The 27560-nt window shown below is 35.9% G+C and overlaps 1 protein-coding gene across 2 annotated transcripts in view; it reads right to left on the bottom strand.

Annotated features, from left to right (window-relative positions):
• The window catches only part of ZNF569 (zinc finger protein 569), a 68711-nt gene that overhangs the window by 1054 nt on the left and 40097 nt on the right, over window positions 1–27560 (bottom strand). Inside the window, exons 4-8 of one of the 2 annotated variants that reach the window (XM_060132314.1) lie at window positions 17688–17814; window positions 17284–17376; window positions 9004–9900; window positions 5724–5767; window positions 15–138 (exon numbers count right to left, since the gene is read on the bottom strand). In XM_060132314.1, coding sequence (XP_059988297.1) covers window positions 40–138; window positions 5724–5767; window positions 9004–9900; window positions 17284–17376; window positions 17688–17814 — 1260 coding nt within the window. In that variant the 3' untranslated portion in view covers window positions 15–39. Of the gene's footprint in view, window positions 1–14; window positions 139–5723; window positions 5768–6537; window positions 9901–17283; window positions 17377–17687; window positions 17815–27560 lie in introns of those variants that run through there. The other variant, XM_060132311.1, reaches the window with a different exon arrangement.

Genomic DNA, 27560 nt, shown 5'->3' with positions numbered 1-27560 from the left:
AATTTATTTCTCACAGTTCTGGAGGCTGGATATTCAAGATCAAGCTGTTTGCAGATTTGACGTCTCCTGAGGCCTCTCTCCTTGACCTGCAGATGGCCTTTTCTCTGTACATGCACATTCCTGGTATTTCTTCCTCTTCTTAAAGAACAAAATTCGTATTGGATTAGGGTCCCACTCTTATGGCATCATTTAACCTTAACTGGCTCCTTAAAGGCCCTATCTCCAAATATCGTCCCATTGTGGGTTAGGGCTTCAACACAGGAATTTGGGGACACAATTCAGTCCATAACAACTAGTAAGACGGCAGTAATCCTCGAAGCAATTTACAGATTCAGTGTAATCCCTATCAAAATTCTAATACTTTTTTTTCAGATTGGGAAAGCTGATCCTCCAATTTATATGAAATTTCAAGGGTCCCCAAATAGTCAAAACACTGAAAAAGAAAAACAAAATTGGAAGACTCACACTTTCCAATTTCAAAAACTACTTCAAAGCTAGAGTAATCAAAACAATGTGGTACTTACATAAGGGCAGACATATAGATCAATGGGATAGAGTTGAGTCTAGAAATAAACCCAAATATCCATAGCCAATTGATTTTTGGCAAGGGTGCCAAGAAAATTCAATGGGGTACAAATAGTTTCTTTAAGAAATCTGCTAGGACTACTGGTTAACTACATGCACAAGAATCAAGGTGAACTCCTGCCTCACTCCATTTACAAAAATTAACTTGAAATTGAACAATGACCTAAATTTAAGAGTTCAATTATCAGATTCTTAGAAGAAACATAGGGGTAGATCTTCCTGATCTTGAATTTGACAATTTTTAGATTTGACATAAAAAACACAGGAATCAAAAGAAAAGATAAATTGAAATTCACAAAACTATAAACTTTTTCTACAAAAAGACCTTATCAAGAAAGTGAAAACATAACATATAGAAGAAAATGTTTGTAAATCATGTACCTGTTGGCCATTTGTATCTTCTCTTGAAGAGACAGAAATCCTAACACAACTCTGCTTGCTTGTGGTCTATTACAATTAAATGTGTGTGTGCATGCACACACACTACCACTCTATTATACTGTCAGATTTTTCTTGGAATTCCATATGTTCTTTTCATACTGTAGATTAGGCCTAAAACTGATTCTTACCTTATCCCCGACTGCCTCAATTCCTGTTTCTCTGCATACTCGATGGGTTAGACCATCAAAAATCACAAGGCTGACTTCAGTGGTCAGTTTGGATATGTGTCTTAGTATCCCTAATAATGGTGAGACCTTCATGAGCAAGGGACACCTTCGATGGTGCACATGGTTAATGAGAAAATAGCTAGAACTGATAGGGATCTTCATTACTTGGTCTCATCCTGCTCAATAGTTTTTCAACTGTGGTTCCAGGAAGGAAGCTCTAGTTAGATCCCACAGTATTTATCAAGATTCTTCCTGCTGGTAGGAGCAAAGCTTCATCTAAATTACCTTCTCAATTAGGTTATTTGAAACTCAAGTCACTTCAAGGAAAAGAATAGTGGAGTTTTCTCTGTAAAGGTGACAATTACTCTAGTAATAGGCTAGTCTCGTCTGTTAAATATTAGCTCTGCATCTTTTTTTGTTGCCTTTTGTATTTTGGGCTTTGTTGATCACTTAACTTTTTCCAGTATTCAGTTTTAAAATCCCATTCCAGAAGTTAACTGGCCATTTATCCCAAAGAAAAATGGAAAACATCCGAAGATTAGGAAAAAGGCAAGGATGTCTTCTCTCACCAGTGTATCTGGAAGGCCCAGCCAGTGAAATAAGACCAGAAAAGTAAATAGAAGGCATACAGATTGGAAAGAACAGCAGCAACAACAAAATTCTCTATTTGCAGATGACGTTGTTTTCTATATAAAGAATGGAAAGGAATCTACAAAACAAAAATATCCCTCTCCTGCCAATGAAACAGTTAAGTTTATATCTAACAATATATGTACAGGAGTTGAAAACCAGAAGACACCGATGAAAAAAATCAAAGATCTAAATAAGTGAAGAGACATATTGTGCTTATGGATTGGAAGTCTCAACACAGTAAAAATTTCAATTTTCTCCCATGTAATATAAAGGTGTACTACAATTCTTATCAAGCATTTTTGGAAGCATTTTTGGAAAGCATTTTTGGAAAAAAAACCAGTGAATCTAAAGTTATAAGGAAAAGCAAATGAATTAGGATAAAGCAGTTTTGAAAAAGAAGGATAAAGGGAGAAGAATCACTATTTTGCTACAGTAATCAAGACAGTGTGGTGTTGGTAGGGTGACAAGATACATAAATCAATGGAACAGAAAAGAGTTCAGAAATAGACTCACATGAGTAGGCCACCTGATCTTTTACAAAAGTGCAAAACAATTGAATAGACAAAGGATAATTTTTTCCAACAAATAGTGTTGGAACAATTAGACATCATATGCAAAAAAAATGAACCTTGACCTAAATCCTATACCTTATACAAATTAACTTAAAATATATCATAGATTAGGTAATATCCACATTAAAACTTTAAAATTTTTGTGCATCCAAAAAACCAGTATTTTAATAATGCAAATATTTGACAAATGGTTTGTATACAGAATATAACACTAAAAATAAAAAATTAATTACCCATTAGGGCCACACCCAGTGGCAGTGAGGTAAGTTTTTGTTTGTTTGTTTTTTTGGCGGTACATGGGCCTCTCACTGTTGTGGCCTCTCCCGCTGCGGAGCACAGCCTCCGGACGCGCAGGCTCAGTGGCCATGGCTCACGGGCCTAGCCGCTCCGCGGCATGTGGGATCTTCCTGGACTGGGGCACAAACCCGCGTCCCCTGCATCGGCAGGCGGACTCTCAACCACTGTGCCACCAGGGAAGCCCAGTGAGGTAAGTTTGCCTCTGCTTCACCAACAGGGTAGTATCAAGCAGGATGAACTTCCATGGTGGCCCAAAAGCACTGAGGTTGAACTAGGTGGTTCCAAGCAGTGCTGCTCAATAATCAGCTTCTCACCCTCCTCAGTGTTATCAGGGCCCAATAGGGAGCTGAACTTTCATCCCCACTTAAACTCTAGCAAAAAAGGTGGTGCTAGCCAACACCCTTTCCCCACTTTCATCTTCCCCATCTGTTCTAGCTGGGCTGAATGGAGAGCTTAACTTCCACCCCCATCCACTGAAAAGGAGGCAGATGGCCGTGTTCCACTTTTGCTGGGGTGGAGACTGTGGGGCCTAGTAGGGTGCTGAACACCTACCCCAACCTGGACTTCTAAGCTACACCTAAATAGAGTAACTGCCTGCATAAAGGAAGGATCTAGAGTCTAACAACACAACACCCAAAATGTCCGGAATAGAACTGAAGATCATTAATTGTATCAAAAAACAGGAAAATCTCAAACTGAATGATAAGACAATCAAGAGACATCAACACCAAGATAATTTAATCTGACTAGAAATTTAAAACAGCAATCATAGAAATGCTTCAATGAACAAATTATGTACACACTTGAAACAAATAAAAAAATACAAAATCTTAGCAAAGAAAGGGAGAATATAAAAAACAAAATGGATTTTTTTTTGGGGGGGGCTCTGTTGGGTCTTTGTTGCTGTGCTCGGGCTTTCTCTAGTTGCGGCGAGCAGGGGCTACTCTTCATTGTGGTGCGTAAGCTTCTCATTGTGGTGGCTTTTTGTGGTGCATGGGCTGTAGGGCACACGGGCTTCAGTAGTTGTGGTGCACATGGGCTCAGTAGTTGTGGCTCGTGGGCTCTAGAGTGCAGGCTCAGTAGTTGTGGCGCACAGGCTTAGTTGTTCTGTGGCATGTGGGATCTTCCTGGACCAGGGATTGAACTTGTGTCCCCTGCATTGGCAGGTGGATTCTTAACCACTGCACCACCAGGGAAGTCCCCAAAATGGAATATTTTTAACTAAAAAATACAGTAGCCAAAGTAAAAGACTCAATGGATGTGCTCAAGAACAGAATGGAGGGGAGAGAGGAAATTATCAATGAACTTATAGAACAAGAGAAATTACCCAATATGAACAACAGAGAGGGAAAATATGCTGAATCCTAGAAGGAAAGGGGAAAGTCAGGCTGAAAAGGCATTCAAAGAAATGGCAGAAAATTCCTCAATTTTGGCAATAAACATAAGCCTACAGATTCAAGAAACTAAGCAAACCCCAAACAGGATAAACCCAAAGAAATCCATGCCAAGACACATTATAATAAAAATTCAGAAAACTAAAAACGAGAAAAAAAATGAAAGTAGCATGAGTAATGATACATTACTTGCAGAGGAACAATGATTTAAATGACAGATTTCTGATCAGAAAACATGACGGCCAGAAGGAAGTAGCACATTTTTCAAGTGCTGAAAGAACTGTCAATCCAGAACTCTATACCAGCAAAAAATATTCTTCATGAATAAAGGTGAAATGAAGACATGCTCAGATGAAGGAAAACTAAGAATCTGTCAGGAGATCTATTCTAAGGAAGTTCTTCAAGCAGAAGAGAAATGAAGGAAATGTGGAACATCAGGAGTGAGGAAAGAACATAAAGTAAAAATATGGGTACATTTAATAGATTATCTTTCTCCCGTTGAGTTTCCAAAATTATGTTAGATGGTTGAATCAAAAATGGCTACATTATCTCATGTAGTTCTTAAGGTATATAGAGGAAATATTTAAGATAACTATGCAATAAAGTGGGGGTAAATTAAAGGAGCTCAGTTGAGATAAGGTTTTGAACTGGCTCAATGTTAACAAAAGTAGACTGTGGTGAGTTACATATGTATAATGTAATACCTAGGGCAGCTACTAAAAAATTATACAAAGAAATGTACTTAAGAACTCTATAGATAAGTCAAAGTAGAATTCTAAAAAAATGCTCAAATAACCCACAGTAAGACATGAAAAGTGAAACAGAGGAACAAAACAACAGAACAAAGTGGCAGAGAATGTTCACAGCAGATTTGTAATAACCCCAAATTGGAAACAATTCAAATGTCTTTCAATGGCTGAATGTTTAGAGAAACCATAGTATATCGATACCATAAAAAACTACTCAGAAATTGCCCCAAAAAGAACAAATTATTGTACCTGCAACAAGTGGAATTGATCTCAGGAGAATTATGTTGAGTGAAAAAAGCCAATCTTAGAAGGTTATATAGTGATTACATTTATAGAGCACTCCTATATGAAGAAATTATGGAGAATAGATTAGTGGTTGGCAGGGATTAGGAGTGGGGAACAGGGGGAGGAAAGAAGGATGGTTTTGACTACAAAGGGATAGAACAAGGGATCTTTGTGGTGTTTCAAGTTCTATATCTTGATTGTGGTGGTAGTTACAAAAATTTACACTAGATAAAATGGTATAGAACTAGAGATACACATACAGAAGTGCATGTAAAATCAGTGAAATCTGATAAGGCCTGTGAATCACACTAGTGTCAAATATGATATATAACTGTAATTACATAAAACATTACCATTAGGGGAAAGTGGATATAGAGTACACAGAGTAGTCTAGGTTATTATTTCTTCAACTTCTATAAATCTATAATTATTTCTAAATAAAAACATTTTTTGAAAGTCCCAGTAGAAAAAATAGACAAAATACATGAATGGGCTATTCACAGAAAAGGAAATTTGAGTTCTATAAATATTTGAAAGGCCTGAATATAAAACAGCTGTGGTATAGGAAGAAGTGAACTTTCACATCCACTGAGCTCTTACCTGACACATAAAAATCACCAGCATTTGAATTCCCATGTAAGGATCTAGAAACCAAAGAAAGAGTCGTTGAAATACATTGAAACTGCTTCTGCTCTGATACAGGTAACTATTCTTGGCTTGATATTTTACATTAACATTTTACAGTATGCATGAATGGTCTTTATCCCTCAATTTGAACCAACCCAAATGCAGATGACTTTTTGTTCCAAATGGAGAGTCAGTTACCCCAACAACTGAGTATTTCTTTTGTTTCTTCACTGCTTTCAAATAGGGAAGAACTTGTGTTTAAAAATGAAAAATTTAAAAATTGGTCTCAAACAAAGGCTATTTTATACTTCTGATGTGTGTATCCTAATTAACATTATGAGAGGGTAAGCAAAATATTATCTTAATTCAGTTTGGTTTATGTATTATTAAAGATATTTTCTATAAATGTTAGTATCTGATCAAAGATAAGAATCCATTTTAAAATTGTTTCTATAGGTCCAGGTTTTCTCTATCCATTTGATTTTTAAAAAAATAATTTTTTTGGCTGTGTTGGGTCTTCGTTGCTGCATGCGGGCTTTCTCTAGTTGTGGCGAGCAGGGGCTACTTTTTGTTGCGGTGCGTGGGCTTCTCGTTGAGGTGGCTTCTCTTGTTGCGGAGCACAGGCTCTAGGTACATGGGCTTCAGTAGTTGTGGCGCACAGGCTTAGTTGCTCCATGGCATGTGGGATCATCCCAGATCAGGGATCGACCCCGTGTCCCCTGCATTGGCAGGCAGATTCTTAGCCACTGCACCACCAGGGAAGTCCCTATCCATTTGATTCTTATTTTAGAGAAACAAGAAAATAAAGACAGGCAAGAGAGAATAAAAAAGCAAAACCTACAACATAATTTTGACAACCAGATTTGTTACTACTGTCATATTTGCTTTCATTCTTTTATTAAAGAAATATTACAAATATAACAAGTGCCTTCACTTCCTAAAAGGCAATCAATGTCATATATGTATCCATGATCAATACACAGTACTGTTCTTTGCATTGTTTTATTAAATTTATAGAAATGTTATGTTTCATTGTACATTTTGCTTTTTTCTGTCAATATTATGTAATCCATCCATGTAATGATATATCAAATTTGTATCTTTAAATAGTGTTCTATCATACAAATAATCACATTGTATCAATCTATTCCTCTACTAATGGAAATTATGTTCTTTTCAATTTAGAGTAATACAAACCATGATGCAGTGAACATAAAGAGATGCATGAACACATGCATCTCTGTGCATATATGTGGGTGCCTCTGAAGCCAATACACCAAAATAGAATTGAATGTTCCATATTTATGTGTTTTTAAAGAAATCCTGTTACTCTTAAGTAATAAATATAGTCTATTTTTTCATTATATAGAATTTTGCTTTTTATATTCTAGTCTTCAATCTGGGTTTTATTTTTGTATATGGTATAAAGAACTAACATTTTTTGTTCATATGAATCTTCCATTTATTGAATAGGCCATCCTTTTTCCAATGATTTCAACAGCACTATAATACACAAAATTCCCATGTCTTTCCTCCAGTCTTCAATTTGTTTCCACTGATTTATTTCCTCATAAAGAACACACTGTTTAAATGCTATGAGCTTTGAATAAATATGCAATGATATCTAGTAGTCTATCTTCTCTTTTGTTTTTCATGTTTGTTTCAGCTATTTGTGGCCCTTTACATTCCCATATAAAATATTGAATCAGTTCATGAAATTCTTAAAATATAACTAACTGGTAAAAACTTTGAGTGGAAGTACTTTAAACTTAGTGATTTGTGAGACAATTTATATTTTTTTTACCATGTCAAGTCTTTTCAGAACATGTTATTTTTCTCAGAATTTCAAATGTGAGCTTTTGTGACCTTCAAAATGTTTTATAACTTTATATATGTCTTGTAATTCATTATTGTTTATTCTCAGGTATTTTATATCAAGCTATTTTCTAATTAACTATTCTACTATGAGAGGTTATTTTAAGAGGTTTTTTTTTTTCTCCAATCTTCTTTTTCTTGGTTAAGAGATTGGCTAGGAGCTCAAGTATCATGCTGGCATGCTGATGAAAATATCTTATTTCAGGTTTTAAAGATAATGCTGGATAAATATTATCATTAGATAAGATATCTGCTGAAGATTTTTGACAATCAGCTTTCTCATTATACAATTTGTCACCTTGGTAAGAACTGTGTCACAAATGTGACTTCTTCAAACGGCTTTCCCACATTCACAGTTTTCTGCTCTAGATCCGATAATGTACTGTGCAAGGAGGTGCTAATTCCTTCCAAAGGCTTTTCCATATTCACAAGATTCATAGTTTCTATTCCTAATGAGTATGAATTCTCTGGTGTCTAACAAGGTGTGACTTTTGGCTGAAAGCCTTACCACACTCATTACAATGATAAGGCTTCTCACCTGTATGTTTTCTCATATGAAGTGTAAGAGATGAGATTTGAGAAAAGGCTTTTCCACATTTACTACAGTCAAAGGGTTTCTCACCTGTATGACCTCGTATATGTATAGTAAGGGAGGAACTTTGGGAGAAAGCTTTTCCACATTTATTACATTCATAAGGTTTCTCACCTGTATGACCTCTCATATGTACAATAAGGGAAGTTCTTTGAGAGAAAGCTTTTCCACATTCATTACATACATATGGTTTCTCACCTGTATGACTTCTCATATGTAAATTAAGCAATGAGCACTGAGAGAAAGCTTTCCCACATTTATCACATTCATAAGGCTTTTCCCCTGTGTGACTTCTCAGATGAAGAGTAAGGGAAGCAATTTGAGAGAAGGCTTTACCACATTCATTACAATCATAAGGTTTCTCTCCAGTGTGAACTTTCTGATGTGTAATAAAGTTTTGCTTTTGGCTGAAGGCTTTACCACATTCATTACATTCATAGGGTTTCTCTCCAGAATGAATTTTTTCATGAGCAATGAGATTTGATTTCTGGCTAAAGGCTTTGCCACATTCCTTACATATATAGGGTTTTTCTCCAGTATGAATTCTCTGGTGTCTAACAAGATTTGACATCTGAATGAAAGCTTTCCCACATTCATTACATTCATAAGGTTTCTCTCTAGTATGAATCTTCTGGTGTGTAATGAAGTTCTTTTTGTGGCTGAAGGCTTTTCTACATTCCTTACATTCATAAGGTTTCTCACCAGTATGACTTCTCATATGTACAGTAAGGGCTGAGCTTTGAGAGAAGGATTTTCCACATTCATTACATTCATAAGGTTTCTCACCTGTATGAATTCTCACATGTATAATAAGCATGGAAAACTGAGAGAAGGCTTTTCCACATTTATCGCATTTATAAGGTTTCTCTCCTGTATGACTTCTCATATGAAGAGCAAGAGATGCTATTCGAGGGAAGGCTTTACCACATTCATTACATGCATAAGGTTTCTCCCCAGTATGAACTTTCTGATGTGCAATGAGGCTTTGCTTCTGGCTGAATGCTTTTCCACACTCATTACATTCATAAGGTTTCTCTCCAGTATGAATTTTTTCATGATCAATGAGATTTGATTTCTGGCTGAAGGATTTACCACACTCCTTACATGCATAGGGTTTCTCTCCAGTATGGATTCTTTGATGTCTAATGAGATTTGACATTTTAATGAAAGCTTTTCCACATTGATTACATTCATAAGACTGCTCCCTACTGTGGATTTTATGATGTTTAATGAGTTTTTCCTTTTGGCTGAAGGCTTTCCTACATTTTTTACATTCATAGGGTTTCTCTCCAGTATGAATTCTCAGGTGTCTTATGAGGTCCAAAGTTTGATCAAAACCTTTTCCACAATGATTACACTTAAAGGGGGTTACTACAAGATGGGATAAGCTATTGCCAAATGATTTCATAGGTCCATTATATTCACAATGTTCTTTTCTTACAAGGATTCTCTCATTATTATAATAGTTGAAATTATTATGTTCTAAACACTTTCCAAATAAGTCATATTTGTAGAGATTGTGACTGGAAGGAAAAAAGTCTGAGTTTGGAGAAAATGCATTTGCAAATTTCTTATGACATTCATTCACTTTTTCTTCAGTCAGTGTTTTTGTGAATTTATCTTCAAGTTGTGTCAAAAGTCTGTCCTGGATTTTCTGATGCTCATCCATCCCCCATATTTCTCCTAAAACAAATTGCAAATAAATATCACTTGTAAATTTTTCCAATATTATATCAAAAAAATTTTTTTTAATATACTAGTATGGGATTGGTTCTTAGCTTATGGCCTAGTGTCTTATTAAGCAAATTCCAGGTACATATATCTCCTATTTCCTAAGCTTTAGGAAATTCCAGGAAAGGAAATATGAGTAGAGACAGATATTTATGAATATAAATAGCTTTGACTGCTTTTAAATGGGATCTGAAAGAAAAAAGGTAAACTGTTGGATAAATAAGAGGGAGAATTCAGAATGTACAAATAAAGTAAGAAGAAATAGCGATAGAGAAAAAGACAAAAACAGGAAGCTAAAAAATCATAAAAGTACTTCACAGGACTCCATTTAAATAAACTTTTTGACATAATTTTCTGGAAAATATAAATTACCAAAACTGACTCTATAAGATGGAGAAAACAAATACCAATTTCCACAAAATAAACAGAAAAATATGAAAAGAAATACCCCAAAACAAAACAAATAGAAAAGGCCCAGAGATATTATCATGGGAATTTAAACAAACACCTAAGGGACAGCTGTCATGCTGTACAAAATATTATGAAAGAAAAAAGAATTCCCATTTTTTTATGTGTGAGACAAACATAATATTAACATCAACACCTGATAAAGATGACAACCAAAAAAGCAAACTATACACCAATTTCATTTTTGAATATCAATGCGAAAACTCTACATATCAAAATGACCCAGAAGAAAAAAAAAGTGACCCAAAAGCACATTAAATATAAGACATATATATGTTGTTTTTTCCAGGAATATAAGTATGTTTCAATATTAGGAAATCTATTACTATAAGTAAATACATTAATAGGTCAAAAGTGAAAAATCAAGTAATCATTCCAAAGATATTAAAAAGATAATAAAATTCAGCACCTATTTTCCATAAAAATCACTTTATAAAATGGGAACAGACACTTATTTAACTTGAGAAAAAGCACAGTATAACTTAAACCCTGGCACTGTTCTTAATGGGAAAAATCCCAAAGCATTCACATTAAAGTCAGGAATAAGAAAAAGATAAGTACTATCACAACTATTATTACAGTACAGGGTAGTGTATTAAATAAGAGAAAGAAATAAGGTATAAAAACTTGGAAAGGAAAGGTAAAGTTAACATTATTTGTCAATACTAAAACTGTTAACTTGCAAAATTGATCCACCTGAAAAATTATAAAAAGTAAAAAATTAAATTCACTATATATAGTAAATTAATATTCACTTTCAGTAACCTTCATATATACAAACAACTATTTAGAAAATATAGCAAAAGACTACACTTACAATGACAACAAAAATATGAAAAATCTGGGAATAAATTTAATAAGAAATGTCTAAAAATTATAAGAAAACTTTAAAATGCACACACAGATTTGAACAAATAAAAGTGTTATAGGTTGAATTGTGTGTTCCCCCTTTAAAATATATGTTTAAGCCCTAACCCCCAGTACCTCAGAACATGAAGTTATTTGAAAATAAGGTCATTGCAGATGTAGTTAGTTAAGATGAGGTCGTACTGGAGTAAGGTAAGCCCCTAATCTAATATGACTGGTGTTCTTATAAAAAGAATGCCACATGAAGAGACAGAACACAGGGAGAACACTATGTGAAGATAAAGACACAAATTGGAGTTATGTTACCACAAGCCAAAGAATGTCTGGGGATACCAGAAGCTGAAAGATACACGGAATCTTCTCCTGTAGGTTTCAGAAGGAACATTGCTCTACTTACACCTTGATTGTGTATTTCTAGCCTCTACTTCATTATGGCAGCTCTAGGAAACTAAGACAAAAGGTGTATCACATTCCTGGAAAAGAATATTCGATAGCAAAAATGGTAATTATTTGCAAGTTAACCTATCAACTTAAAGTGGCTTCAATAAAAATGTTTGAAAATGCAAGTAAATAATAGCTCAAGGGAAAATGATACTAGGGGTTGCCAGCAGAGAAGAAAATTTACTTTTCAATATATATCCTATTGTAGTTTAAAAAATTTGTACTACAAGTATGTATTATATATTTTAAAAAGTGAATAAATAAAATTGTTCTGAACAATACAGTAATTAATAAAATGAGAACAAACAATAGGAAGGTAAAAATTGGATAAAAGAATCAGAATAGGGACTTCCCTGGTGGTCCAATGGTTAAGACTCTGCACTCCCAATGCTGGGGGCCTGAGTTCGATCCCTGTTTGGGGAACTAGATCCTGCATGCATGTTGCAACTAAGAGTCTGCATGTCACAACTAAGAAGTCCGTATGCTGCAACAAGGAGTCCACGTGCTGCAACAAAGATCCTGCATGCCGCAACTAAGACCCAGCACAGCCAAAGTAAATAAATAAATATCAAAAAAAAAAGAAGAATCGGAATATAAAACTGGAAGAGCCTGCGTAGCATGATTGAAAGGGAAAACAAAGAGTGGGAAATTATGCTTAAATATGGCCTCATAAATACATGAATTTATCTCTGATCCTACACAAAACCACACTAAAATTAGATAAGGAAAGAAAAAGATATACACTAACAAAGACAAAGACCACTCTTCCACCCTAGAGAAGATGGGAGATTACTCTCTTGAGAAATATAAGCAGAAAGGCTCTAGAGACAAGGACACCAGGCAGAGAAATTCAGAGATAAGGAACTGGCTCAAACATAGAATAAATGAACGTCTACATATCCAAAGGTGAGACATTCAGTCCTCAGTGGCTGCTTAGCTCTAGGAGAGGAAAATGGAGATTTTTCTCCCTCTCTGCCAGACTGAGAATAAAGTAAAGGAAAAATTCTTGTGAAGCTATAATGCAGGTAAAGTTAGAGACGTGGTTGCAGATTATAAATGTAGAAAAGAAGGCAGAATACTAAGCTTAAGCTATTGAGTCCCCTCAGTTCAGGGAAAGAGAAAAGCTCAATTAAGCAAAAGGTGTTGAGAGAAAAGGTAAGATCAGGTCTTTAAGGTACTATCCAAGTAGAAGTGTACAAGAGTTCCAAGGGCAAGATCAAAATATCAAATGTGACAGAAAAGACTCCATGTTTTAAGATGGTGAAATGAAAACATATCTGATCTCTTTTCCTCTATACAAACAGGAATGAAAAGTCATTGATTCTTCAATGATCCTAGGTGGTGGCCGTAACCCCTATTATAATAAATGAGTTAGTGTTGACAAATACAGTGAAGGGTGGAATAGGGAAAAAAGGATTCTAAGAGAAGACAGCTGTTCATGCTGATCTTGGGCACAGCAAGCAGCTGACATTGTCAAAACGGATATCACACCTTGAAGGGCAGAATTAATTAACCCATGATTACAACATGGAAATTTGGGAGTAGAGACTGATTACAGGAGACTTGACATCCCAAGGTATGTCAAGGAAGCCAGGACTGAATGAGGAAACACTGTGAAATACTGTCTTTTTAGGAAGAAGTCTGTTGGGGTGAGAGTGTAAGATTCAGAGTTATGAGAAGACTTGCAGCTGCAGTTCCTTTTTGGATGAGAAGAAGTAAAACCTAAACATATTCACACAACCATGTAGAATAAAAGGCTTTAGTATGAAGAACAGATGCATTCCTATACATCAAGAGTCGGCAAACTTTTTCTTAAAGGTCGGATAGTAAATATTTTAGGCTTCGTGGGTCATATAGTCTTTGACACAACTATTCAACTTTGCCTCTGCAATGTGAAAGTATTAATAGTTAAGATGTAAATGATTCATTGTGGCTATATTTCAGTAAAACTTCATTTACTCTAGAAACAAGTGGCTGGCCTACAGGTCATAGTTTGCATATTCCTGCTCTAGATCAGAGAACTTTCTTTCCTTCCCTAACAATATCCTTCTTTAAAAGTCAGGTCAAGGAGGAACTATCCTCACTCATAAATGAGAAGGTACTGGAATCAGATCTCTAAAAAAGTATAAGAGAAAAAAGAAAAGAAACATGAGATAAAGAAAGCAGACAAAAACTTCAAGCTAAGACAATTGACACATAGTAAATGAAAATCTTGATTAAATGTATTGCCATGAATGAAAAAACTTAATGAAAATATCAACTATAAATGAGCTCAAAATAGAAATATAAATGCATGAGGAAGAAACAATGAGAAAACAAAAAGGGCTAAAAAAAATTAACTAGCAGAACCAAGAAAGAAAGAAAAGAGAAAAATAAAACCATCCAAAATAATGAACACCATGCAAGTGGGGGGAAAAAAGAGAGAAAGGCTACATAAAGACTTTTAGGGATTCCCCTGGTGGTCTAGTGGTTAAGACTTTGCCTTCCAGTGCAGGGGGTGTGGGTTTGATCCCTGGTCAGGGAGCTAAGATTCCCTCATGCCTTGGGGCCAAAAAACCAAAAAACATAAAACAGAAGCAATACTGTAACAAATTCAATAAAGACTTTAAAAATGGTCATCAAAAAAAAAACCTTAAAAAAATTTAAAGACTTTAAGTATTGAAATTACAGTAAGGTAACCTCGTATTGCAAAACAAGATAGTGGATAAAGCATAAATTCTGAAGCATCACTGGGCTGATAGGAAGTAGCATAAATCTCCAAGAACACTGCAATCCTCTCCAACAACCATGCCTGAGCTCCATACACAGAAAAAATGAACAAAATAAAAACAAGTATTAGCCAAAACCAGGTCTGAGAGACAGCAGACCTGAAAGCAACCTGCAAGACAGATCTGTCTTGAGTACCTATGCAAAGCCTTGTTAACTAAAGTATAAGGCTCTTGGGCCATCAATAAAGAAGAGAAGCTCAACTAAGATTCCTACAAAAAGCCAAGACCTTCAAAGAATGTTCAACTGATCCTCACTTGGTAACGCCTCTTGGCACCCACCAGAAGCACATGCAAATCATCTTCAGAGGAAAGTAACCCCAATTTAGGACAACAGAATTAGCACAAATTAAGATTTTAAAAATTTAAGTTTAGGATCAGCAATCATCAACTATGTGAAGAACCAAAATACACTGAGTCCTCAAAAACAAGATATTTAAACCTGAGAACTTAAAATACTGGAGCTGTCAGATACTGAATACAAAAGAGCTATGTACAGTATTTTTAAAGAAGCAAAAGATAAAAACACAAAGCTGAAGAAGCCACAGAAATTACTAGGAAGAATCAGAAAGATGTGAGAAGAAAAAAGCATAGCAAAAACAAAAAGAAGAGGAACTTACAAAAATACAAAATACTACTAAAAATTTTTTCAAAGGTGGATGAGTTAAAAAGATGAATAAACATGGTTGAAGAGAGAATTAGCAAACTGGAAGATATATCTGAAGTAATTACTGAGAAGGCAACACAGAGATACAGAGGAAGAAAATAGCAAAAGATATTTAAAAATATGGAGGAAAAAAAGGTCTAGCATCTATGTAATATGACTCTCAGTGGTAGAGTGTGAAGGCAATGAATGAGAGCCAATATTTGATGATGCTAGCTGAGAATGTTGCAGTATTTATGGAAGACATAAATAAGAAGACAACACTATGAATAATTTTATACAAACAGATTTGAAAACACAGATGAAACAAATTGTTAAATATAACAGATGGCCCTGGAACATCAATATATGGTAACCTTCTTAAAATACAAAGGAAATTTAAATATTTATGGCAATTTCTTTGTTCAACTCTGTGAAAATTAATTCGAAAACCAGGATTAAAATGGTATCTTTCTGGAAAATTACAGTCTATTATCAAAACTATTGCCAAGAGAGACAAAAGCATCTATATAGAACAGTTATAAAAGGAACAATGGAGAAGGGCTTCCCTGGTGGCGCAGTGGTTGAGAGTCCGCCTGCCAATGCAGGGGACACAGGTTCGTGCCCTGGTCTGGGAAGATCCCACATGCCGTGGAGCAGCTGGGCCTGTGAGCCATGGCCGCTGAGCCTGCACGTCCGGAGCCTGTGCTCCGCAACGGGAGAGGCCACAACAGTGAGAGGCCCGCGTACCGGGAAAAAAAAAAAGGAACAATGGAGAAAAGCTGTCAAAGAAACTTCCCTCAAAAATCTGCAAGGTCCAAATAGTTCAACAGGTAAGATAAATAAAAATTTTATGGGAGTTTTATGCCAATGCTATATAAATGTTCTAGAACGTGAAGAAAAGCTTCTAAATTTTATTTACAAAACCAGTGTAACATTGACTTCAAAGCTTGACAGAGTTAAGATATTTAAATTCATAGCAAAAATGTAAGTATGATTCATTATTAAGAAATATGTAAATAATATTCACCCATATACACAAAAGGAAAAAGAATCATATGATAAATCTCCTGTAAGAAACGGTTGTTATTTTAACTATGTGAACTTTAACGGTGGTAAAAAGTACTTTAAAGAGCAATGAGTGACCGGAAAAAAATACTAGAAAAACAAGAGAAACGGCTAATCACCTTCATATGTTAAGAATTCATATAAATTAAGAACTCAACAGAAAAAAAGGGGCATAAAACACAAACTGTTCATAAAAAAGAAATATAGATAGATTTTAAACATATGAAAAGATGCTTGCCTTCATTTATAATAAACGAAATGCAAATTCAAACTATAGTAAGTTATTTTTCATTTATCAAATTGGCAATGATTTAAGGAATGCTAATAGACTAAGTTGCAGAAATTGTCAGTAGAAGTATAAATTTATCTTCTTGAAGAGCAAAAAAAGACATCACAACATCTTTCAAATTAAAAATATATGTATGTATATGTATGCATGTATATATGTGTATGCATTATACATATGTATACACATGTATCACAAACACACAAGCACATGCATATATACATGACAAATGTAGCAGAAAATGGGAGATAACAGAAAAGTAGCACTGACTTTAAATCTTTATTGAAATAAAAGGATTACAGTCATTACTGAAGTATGAGAGCAAAAGCTAAATTACAGTGGGAAGTGTGACTATGGGTACAAAATATGATGCTAAAGCATTTACAATGGAAGGAAAAAGAGAAAACAGTAAAGGACTCTAAATGTCAACAAGTTTATTTAAACAACTTCAATTCTGTAAATATCTGAACGTAAAACGAAAGGAGCCTATGTAAAAAGGTGGGCAGAAAGACTAGAATGATTACCAAAGCAAAGCTGGGAATGAATTAGGAAATGTTGATATCTAGCACACAGGTAAGAAAGCTAACTGGTCTTTTAGGTTCTGAGGAAAGAAGTTAAGAATATTATCTAGAAATGACATCTTACATATATAAAAAATTCACACCAATTGTCATTACAAAGTTCTATGGCCTTAAAAAAAATAACTTTGAAGAACATTTCAGAGGGATCAAAAACTTACAGATTAACAATGAAAGGGCCCTGGCCCCTCCTCACCTGTATGGTTCCTTCCCACTAACCTGGACAATGTCTCTTTGACACTTCTGCCTCCACCACCCATGGTTCTTCTTGCTCCAACTTGAAAATCACATCAGGTTTGGTGAATGGACATCCTGTCAAAGGGAAGTGACATAAGATTTGGGCATAAATACTAGGAACAATCATTCAAGAACTGAGGCTGGCCCAGGGAAACCAGGCTTTCTGAAGGACAAGAAAACTATGTTTTCTAGGAATACTGCCCCTTGAAACATAACCAAGGATGACATTTTGCTTTGAAAGCTGCAGCATGCACATGAATGTGAGCAAAGGCACCTAAAGGCCAAACTCAGGCTAACATTTAAAGGTTCCACACATTTCAGAAACACTGGGGGAAAAAAAGGTAATTTACCCCCAGAGTTTGAGTTATATAGGAAACTACCCTTACCCACAGTGATTAAGTTGTTATAGTTTTCTAGCATCACATTCCAGTACAGGTTCCTTTGAGCAGGATCCAACTGCTGCCACTCTTCCTCAGTGAAGTCAATAGCCACATCTTTGAATGTCACTGTTTCCTGTAACAACATATTCCCACTCAATCTGGAGTCATCCATCTTAGATGTAGTGGACAAAACATATTGAAACTTTTTCTGATAGTATACAAAGGTAAGAGATTATAAAATAAATTTTACCTGTTTTTGTTATTGTCTGAAAGAAAAATATCATTTTAGCAACATCCTGTCAGTTTATGTTCATTCATTGATTTAGCAAGCACATATCTTTAATAACTACTGTGAGTTAAAGAGATCTTGGGTACTAATTTATACTGAGTGCAAAAACTGGCGGAATACAAAACTTTACTCAAGTTAATTGGTCTGGGAACTCACTAGATCCCTGTGATTCATTGGTACATGAAAAAATGAAAATAGGATTTGGATGGAAGCAGAAATGGGGAGAGAATGACTTTGAAGTATAGTAGGAACATCCAAACAGAGATATTCATTGATTTAGCAGTTGCACATATTGTTCATTAGATCAGAAGAAATCTAAATTGAAAATGAGGATTTATTGTTCATAAGCCTATAACAGGTGTCTGCAGCCACAAAAACTGGATATATTTTTGTTCAGAGTTCACATATACTGAAAAAAGAGTGCCACAAATAGAATGCTACAAATACCAACAGATATAGAAAAAAGATTAATGAAGTTTTTATAAAATGGTCTGAACTTGAATTACAACCAGAACTGTGAGAAAACAGTACCAAGAAAGATTAAAGTGTCAGAAATGAGGGACTGGTAACAAATTTCTTCAAAGAAGTGTGATTTGAACATAGAAATCAAATGCACTTTTTCTAGTTAAAAACCAAAATGCCCCAAAAATATAAACATAAGAAAAAAATCTTCAACAGCACTGGAACAAAGGTAGCTTTCCATATTTCCTATACTTTGAGGAATTTCTATGAGAGATGGGGTAAGATAAAAGGAAATCACCAGGAGCTAGCTCATAAAAAATGTTTCTGATAATTTATTTCTAGGTCCTAAAAGGACCCTATGACCATGAACATCCACTAAAGTTGAGAGTATGCTGTGGGAATAATGGAAACTCCTCTTTTGGAGCCCTTTTCTGCTGAAGATCAAGGACTTATAAACAATCGGGCTTAAGAAACCAAAAGCAATCATGGCAAAATAAGACATCCCTCTGCAGTGGCCCCACTGCAAAAACAGTAATTTGGCATCCATCTATGGACAAAAGTGCCTTTGTGGGAACTGTGGGGTCCAGCACCGTATGCTAAGGGACTGAGAAGGAGTCATGCCTACCCAATGTTAAGTTATAAGCATACAGACCTCAGTCCTGGCTATAGACCCTGAGAGGCATGTGAACTGACTCTAGCCTCTCTTGGCCATGGTCCAGGAGCCCCCAGAAAATGACTGTCTTAGACAAGCACCTAATAGAAGACAGAGCTTTTGTGAAAGTACACGTCTCCAGCCAAGAAGTTCCAGTACATCAGTGGAGCAAAAAATACAAGTTTGGACTCATCAAAGAGGGTAAGAGGAACAGTTTGACTTTACCTACTTCACCCCTCCACCAAGGCAACACGGCTTAGGGCCAAGAGAAATCTTGGCCCATGATTTCGTTCATGAAGGAAAATAAGGATGTGTGAGTACCCTGCTTTCCCAGCTATGTGGGATGGTGCCAAAGAGTGTCATTTTTCTCTCATCACATCCAAAGTACTGAATTATGAGCTGTGTCACTGAAAAGTCTGAGAGAGCAGCAGATAACATTCTCAGAGGACGTTACAGAGAAGCGGATCTTACTAACTGTGCTAAGGACGCCATCAAGAAGTGAAAAAGAGGAGTCAAATAAATAAAATAAAAAATGAAAGAGGAGACATTATGACTGATATCACAGATACAATGACCATGAGAGACTGCTATGAACAATTATATGGTAACAAAGTGGACAACCTAGAAGAAACATAGAAACATACAACCTACCAAGACTGAATCATGAAGAAATAAAAAATCAGAACAGACCAATAATGAATAAGGAGTTGAATCAGTAATCAAAATCTTTCAATAGAGAAAACCCTCCCCTCCCACCAAAAAAAGAAAAGCCAAGGACTAGATGGCTTCCCTGGTGAATTCTACCAATCATTTAAAGATGAACAGATGCCAGTCTTTCTCATACTTTCCAAAAAATAGAACTGGAGGGAACACTCCCAAACTCATTTTACAAGGCCAACATTACCCTGATACCAAAGGCAGATAAGGACACTACAAGAAAAACTATAGGCAAATATCTCTAATGAATATAGATGCAGAATTTTTCAACAAAATATAGGCATACTAAATTCAACAGCATGTTAAAAGGATCATACACCACAACCAAGAAGGATTCATTCCTGGGATGCAAGGGTAGTTCAACATACGCAAATCAATACATGTGATACATCACTTTAACAGAATGAAAGACAAAAATTATATGATCATTTCAATAGATGCAGAAAAAGCACTTGACAAAATGCAACATCCTTTTGTGATAAAAACTCTCAACAAACTGAGTATAGAAGGAACATACCTCAGCATAAACAAGGACATATATGATAAGCCAACAACAATATCATATCCAATGGTAAAAGGTTGAAACTTTTCCTTTAAGATCAGAACAAGACAAAGGTACCCACTCTCACCAGACCTATTCAATATAGTATGGGTAATCCTAACCAGAGCAATCAGGCAAGGAAAAAAATACATCCAAATAGGAAAGAAAGAAGAAAACTGTCTTCTTTTTCTTTGCAGATGATATGATCTTATATATAGAAAATCCTAAAATCACTACCAAAAAAACTGTAAGAACTAATCAACGAATTCAGTAAAGTTGCAGGACACAAAATCAACAGACAGAAATCAGCTGTATTTGTATACACTAACAACAAAATATCTGAAAAAGAAATAAAACAATCCCATTCACAATAGCATCAAAAACAACAAAAATACTTAGCAATAAATTTAACCAAGGAGGAGAAAGCTCTAGACACTGAAAAATATAAGATTTTGATGAAGGAAACTGAAGAGGACACAAATAAATGGAAAGATATCCCATGTTCATGGATCGCAAGAATTAATATTGTTAAAATGTCCATACTACCCAAAGCCATCAACAGACTCAATGCAATCACTATCAAAATTCCCAAAGACTTTTCTCACAGAAACAGGAAAAAGTGATCTTTTTATGGAAAAACCCGAATGAACTTTTTGGCCAACCCAATACAATTTGTATGGAGCCACAAAAGGCCCCAAATGCCCAAAGCAATCTTGTGAAAGAACAAAGCTGGAAGCATCACATTTCCTGATTTCAAACTATATGACAAAGCCATAGTAATCAAAACAGTGTGGTATCTGCATAAAAATAGACACATGGACCCATGTATAAGAAATGAGAGTCTAGAAATAACCCCCTTGTATCAGTCAACTAATACTTGACAAGGGAGTCAAGAATATTCAATATGGGGAAAGGATAGTCTCTTCAATAAATGGTGTTGGGAAAACTGGATAATCACATGCAGAATAATAAAACTGGACACATCTTACACCACTAAAATTAACTCAAAATGGTTAAAGATTTAAAATTAGACCTGAAACAGTAAAACTCCTAGAAGAAATCATAAGGATAAAGCTCTTGACATTGGTCTTGGCAATAATTTTTTAAATATGACATGAAGAGCATGAGCAATATAAGCAAAAATCAATAAGTGAGGCTACATCAAACTAAAAAGCTTCTGCACAGCAAAAGGAACAATCAACAAAATAAAAAGGTGATTTATGGAAAAGAAAATATTTGCAAATCATATATTTGATAAGGGGTTAACATCCAAAATAAAGAATTCATACAACTCAATAGCAAAAAAACCCAACTTGAGTAAAATTGGGCAGAGAAACTGAATAGACATTTTTCCAAAGAAGACATACAATTGGCCAACAGGTACATGAAAAAATGCTTGACATCACTAATCACCACGGAAATTCAAATCAACACCACAATGAGGTGTCACCTCACACCTGTTATAATGGCTATCATCAAAAAGACAAGAGATAAAATGTGTTGGAAAGGATGTGGAGAAAAGTGAACCCTTGTTCACTGTTGATGGGAATGTAAATTGATACAGCCACTATGGAAAACAGCACAATACAGAAGTTCCTTAAAAAACTTAAAAACAGAATTACCATATAATCCAACAATCCCATTTCCAGGTATATGTCCAAAGGAAATGAGAACAGGAGTTTGAAGACATATATGCATTCCCATGTTCACTGCAACATTATTAACAGTAACCAAAATATGGAAACAATCTAAGTCTCTGTCTGCAGATGAATGTATACAGAAGATGTGATATATATGTATACAATGGAATATTATTCTGCCATGAGAAAGATGGAATCCTGCAATTTGCAACTCCATGGATAGATCTTTAGGGCATTATGCTAAGTGAAGTAAGACGAAGAAAGACAATTACTCTATGATATCCCTTATATGTAGAATCCTGAAAAGTCAAAATTATAGAAATAGAGAACAGAGTGGTGCTTGCCCAGGTCTAGGAGGTGGGGGTGATGGAAAGATGCTGGTCAACAGGTATAAACTTCCATTTATAAGATGAATAATTTCTGGGGATCTAATGTACAGCATGGTGACTATGGTTAACAATACAGTATTATATGCTAGAAACTTGCTAGAGAGTAGATCTTAAATGTTCTCGCCCTAAAAAAGAAATAATTATGTGAGGTGATGGAGGTTTCAAGCAACTACTGTGATAATAATTTTGCAGTATGTAAGTGTATCAATTCAACACGTTGTACACCTTAAACACAATGTTACATGTCAATTATATTTCAATAAAGCTAGAAAAGAAAATTTTTAAAGAAATGTAAAAAGAAAACAAAAGAAACCAAAGGCAAAGTGTCAGGGTAAAAAAACACTGAAAGGACTTCCCCGGTGGGACAGTCGTTAAGAATCTGCTTGCCAATGCAGGGGACACGGGTTTGAGCCCTTGTCTGGGAAGATTCCACATGCCACGGAGCAACTAAGCCCGTGTGCCACAACTACTGAGCCTGCACTCTAGAGCTCACGAGCCACAACTACTGAAGCCCGTGCACCTAGAGCCCGTGCTCTGCAACAAGAGAGGCCACAGCAATGAGAAGCCTGCACACCGCAATGAAGGGTAGCCCCCGCTCGCCACAACTAGAAAAAGCACAGCAACGAAGACCCAATGCAGCCACAAATAAATATATAAATAAATTTATTTTAAAAAAAAAACACTGAAATGCACGGGATAGTTGGGACTTCCCCTTAAGTGGGATAAAGACCAAAATAAGCTCAGAAAAAGTACCTGGTGAGGAATTACGGCTGAGGAGAAAACATAATGCAGAAAGCTAGTCCTACTATAATGGTTTCATTAATCACATGAAAGGAGAAGAGCACATAAGATGAATTCTTGCTGACAGTGCCTCAGCCTCAGATTTCTCCTCAGGGAGTTGTATTTTCCTAAGTTGGATCAATAAAATAATTAATAAATTACAAAACCAACACCACAGATTTTGCAAGAAAATTGTAATTGCTCAAGAGTGACAGAATCCAAAAAGAAATCATTAAAATAAACTTGATGAAAATACTTTTTAAAAAATTTAGTAAATATGAAGCATAATCTTAATATGAGAAATCTAAAACTTATATACATAAATCCCCATAATTAAAAACTGATATTTTAAGTATAAATACCGAGTTAGGCAAATAAGTTTAATGAAGAAAAATAAATTTAAAAAACAAACATACAAAATTAGGAATAATGAAACAAACTGAACTTCAATGAAATTAATAATTTAAAAAGAAATATGAAACCAAAACTGATCTCAAAATGAAAAAAAAAGAAAAAGAAAAGAAATCCAGAACAGTTGATACTGTAGCAAAGACTTTTACTCTTCTATCCCAATATTTCTCCCCATTTCCAAATTTTTGGCTGAGCATATGGCCTCCTGTGCCATTATCATTCTTATTATCATTCTTCATCTCCTTTGAAGCTAGGTATTTTTATATAAGGTTCTGGACAATAAGATGAAAGGAGTATTATGTGCAACTACTGGTAAGTGAGCTTTAAGGGAGGAGGTATACATTTGCTTCCCAGCTTCCTCCTTCCTATAGACTGTTAAGTAACTATGATGGCTAGGGCAAATATAGTCATTTGGGATAATGAGGTAGAGCCAAGTATTAGAGGATAATGAGGTAGACAAATGAAATAGAGGAATCCTGGTTCTCTCTGCCTTAGAGATACAGGACCAGCCCTGATTTGCTGGTACCTGAATTCCTACAGAGACTAATAAAATTCTGTCCTGTTTAAGCAACTGTTCTGGAAGATTTCCGTCACAGTCAATAATACTAGGTAAATCTATTAAGACAGATAAATGCTTATGGTAGGAAGAGAACATTTCAAAATGTTATCTTTGTGGCAGCCATAGAAATATGCTCCCAGATCCCCTTCAAGAGAACAAGCTGTGAGACACATAATTGGTGAACAAACTCCAGCCGCTCTATCTTTAGTTCTACTACTGTGTTCATGATGAGACCATGCTATTCTCAAGCCACCACTGGCTATTTTTCCAGCCAAAGGCTAAGCACAGTGAGGGTATTAGGGACTGGACCATTCTACCTGCCATGGGACTCCTCTAATGGGAAAATTTTGGTCAGCAACTCCCCACTGGCCTGGATGAGACTTTCTCACAGCTGCATGGAGGTCTGAGATGGCAGAATAAAGAATCAGCAAGCTTAACGATCAAGAGATCAATAGAAACTATACAATCTGAAGATGAGGGGGAAAAAAAAGAGTGAAGAAAAATGAACACAGACTAGGAGAAATGTGAGACAGAAATAAGTACATCCACATACACATAATATGAGTACCAGAAGGAGAGGAAAGACAGAAGACTACTCAAAGAAATACTGGCTGAAAACTTCTTAAATTTGATTTTTTAGAAACACTAGTATACATATCCAAGACACTCAATGAACCCTAAGCAGGATAAACACAAAGAGATACAAACACATGATACTCAAAATGCTGAAAGTAACAATACAGAGAGAACCTTAAAAGCTGCAAGAGGAAAACAATCCTTTATCTACAAGGCAGCCACAATAAAATTGACACCTGACCTCTCATTAGAAACAATGAAGGTCAAGGCAATGGGACAGCAATATTTCAAGTGCTGAAAGAAAAAACACTATCAACGAATAATCCTATAACTAGCGAAGTTACCTTCAAAAATGATTATACTAAGTGAAAGAAGCCAGACACAAAAGTCACATATTTTAGCATTCTATTCATATAAAATATCTGGAATAGATAAATACAGAGACTGAAGGCAGACTGGTGGTTGCCAGGAGCTGGGGGAGAGGGGAAGGGGGGAGTATATGCTTAATGGGTATGAGGTTTTATTTGGGGGTCATGAAAATGTTTTGTAACTAGATAGAGGGGTGGCTGTACAACATTGTGAAGGTACTAAATATCACTGAACTGTTTGCTTCAAAATTATTAATTTTATGTAAATTTCACCTTAAAAAAAAGATGAAATATATTCCCAGAGAATTCATTGCTAGCAGACTGGCCTAACAAGAAATAATAAAGGAAAAAAAAAAGAAATAATAAAGGAAGTTCCTGAGGCTGAAGCAAAGTGACACCAATCATTAAATCCTCATGAAAAAATGAAGAGTTCAAGTAAAGCACTAAGGAGAATACAGAACACACAGCAGGCTTGTCAATTTAATTTTATTGTCCTAGGCACTCTGTTCTATGTTTCTGGAGATGTGAACATTTGCAGATGAAATTTAATATGGCAACAATGAACAAAATGATGTGATATTCTTGTGCTATGGGTTAATTTTTTTGCTTCTGGATGGATGTGCTTTGTCATCAGTAATATCTTCAGACCTTCCATGGCCTTATTTATACTGCCTTGGGCCTCTCACTGGCACTCATAGATTCCAAACATGTAACCACTATACTGGTTTTGAAATGCTTTTTAATGTATGTTTCCTTATTCTTCATAACCTTTCTCCATTTTAGTTTTACTGAAAGAAGAAAGACAGAGGGGAAGATGACTGGGGGAAACCCTTTCCTCCCCCTTGGAGGCCTGGGATAGAGAAGAAAGGCCATGGAGGTAGGGACATAGGCAGTTAAATGTCTGCTCAGAACTTCCCACACTCCAGGCCATTAAGGTGAAGTAAGAAAGGTAGTGAATTAAGAGGGCAAAGTGACATGGTCAAATTGGGGGAACTTTAAGTAGCCTTTGTGTCCCATGTAGCATATATCCTGAGTAGGGAGTGATAGGACCCTTGCAGAAGGCAAGATGACCCCACAGACTATTGCACATGGAAGCCAGGGATTCTTTGGAGGTTATGACAGAGACTCAGAGTCTATGGAGACAACAAGATCCAAGGGAGGAAAGATGAAAGGAGGAGGCCCTTGGATCATGACTGAGCTGAAAAACGTACCACAAATTCATCAGCTACAGAATGCCCAGAAAAAGAAGCCAGCTAAGCTAGATTCAGTGGATACCAGTCAGCACACATTCAGGGAGAATCACAGAGGACCCTCTTCCTCCCAAAGCTATGAAGATTTTCTTCTATATCTCAGATACCACCTTAAGAGAGGACAGGGGTTTAGAGGGGAATCTGAATAACTGAATAATTATTCAAAGAAACAGTTTACTGATAGGACTAAGTTTTGAATCAGACTGCATCAAAACTAGCTTTTCTTTTCATGCTACTGATCAGAACTCATAAGAGATATGCGAACAAATTTTTAAAATAAAGAAACTATATTTTTAACATACATATCAGTGTAGTATGAGTAATTCTGTGACTCATACATATGAAGTCATTGAATAAAGTTAAGGGACAAAGAAATATGGACTATATGTATGATGTGAGGAGGTAAATGGCTTTCAGACAAGGTTCAAATCTCTAAAGAATTTACAATCATAAAATTTACTTTAATAGAACAGTATTGGCCTTGGGCAAAATTCATCTTCATAGTTTAAGACATCTTGTCCAAAACAGCATTCACTGAGGATGTGTGATAGGTACAGAACTCCTGCTAAATAAAACAGGCTTGCAAGGAACTTATACCTTGGCTTCACCTTACCTTCTAACACCAGACTCAAGAAAATCTGCTTTCAATAAAGTTATGGTATCTGTTGTGTATACCTTAGTATAAATTAAATTAATGTATTAAATATCCAGGAAAAAAATATTCAAGTGTTTCCCCCAACCAGTTAACAGGATTAGTTTAACATTCAAAAATTGATGACTTTAAAGGAGGAGGATCAAGATGGTGGAGTAGGAGGACATGGAGCTCACCTCCCGCCATAAACACATCAAAAATATATCTACAGGGCTTCCCTGGTAGCGCAGTGGTTGAGGGTCCGCCTGCCGATGCAGGAGACGCGGGTTCGTGCCCCGGTCTGGGAGGATCCCACATGCCGCGCGGCGGCTGGGCCCGTGAGCCATGGCCGCTGGGCTTGCGCGTCCGGAGCCTGTGCTCCGCAGCGGGAGAGGCCACGGCAGTGAGGGGCCCGCGTACCGCAAAAAAAAAAAAAAAAAAAATATATATATATATATATATATATACACACACACACACACGGACAATTCTCACAGAAAACCAACAGGAAGCTGACAGAAGGACTCCTATACCTAACCAAAGCTGCAAGAAAGATCTCCACAAAACTGGGTAGGATGGGGGGAAAAAAGGCATCAGGTTGGGACCTGCACCCC

This window comes from Lagenorhynchus albirostris, chromosome 19, assembly GCF_949774975.1.
Source record: "Lagenorhynchus albirostris chromosome 19, mLagAlb1.1, whole genome shotgun sequence".
NCBI classification, from domain to species: domain Eukaryota; kingdom Metazoa; phylum Chordata; class Mammalia; order Artiodactyla; family Delphinidae; genus Lagenorhynchus; species Lagenorhynchus albirostris.
The sequence above is the reverse complement of the archived record's forward strand: the minus strand, read 5'-3'. Positions and strand labels throughout refer to the sequence as shown.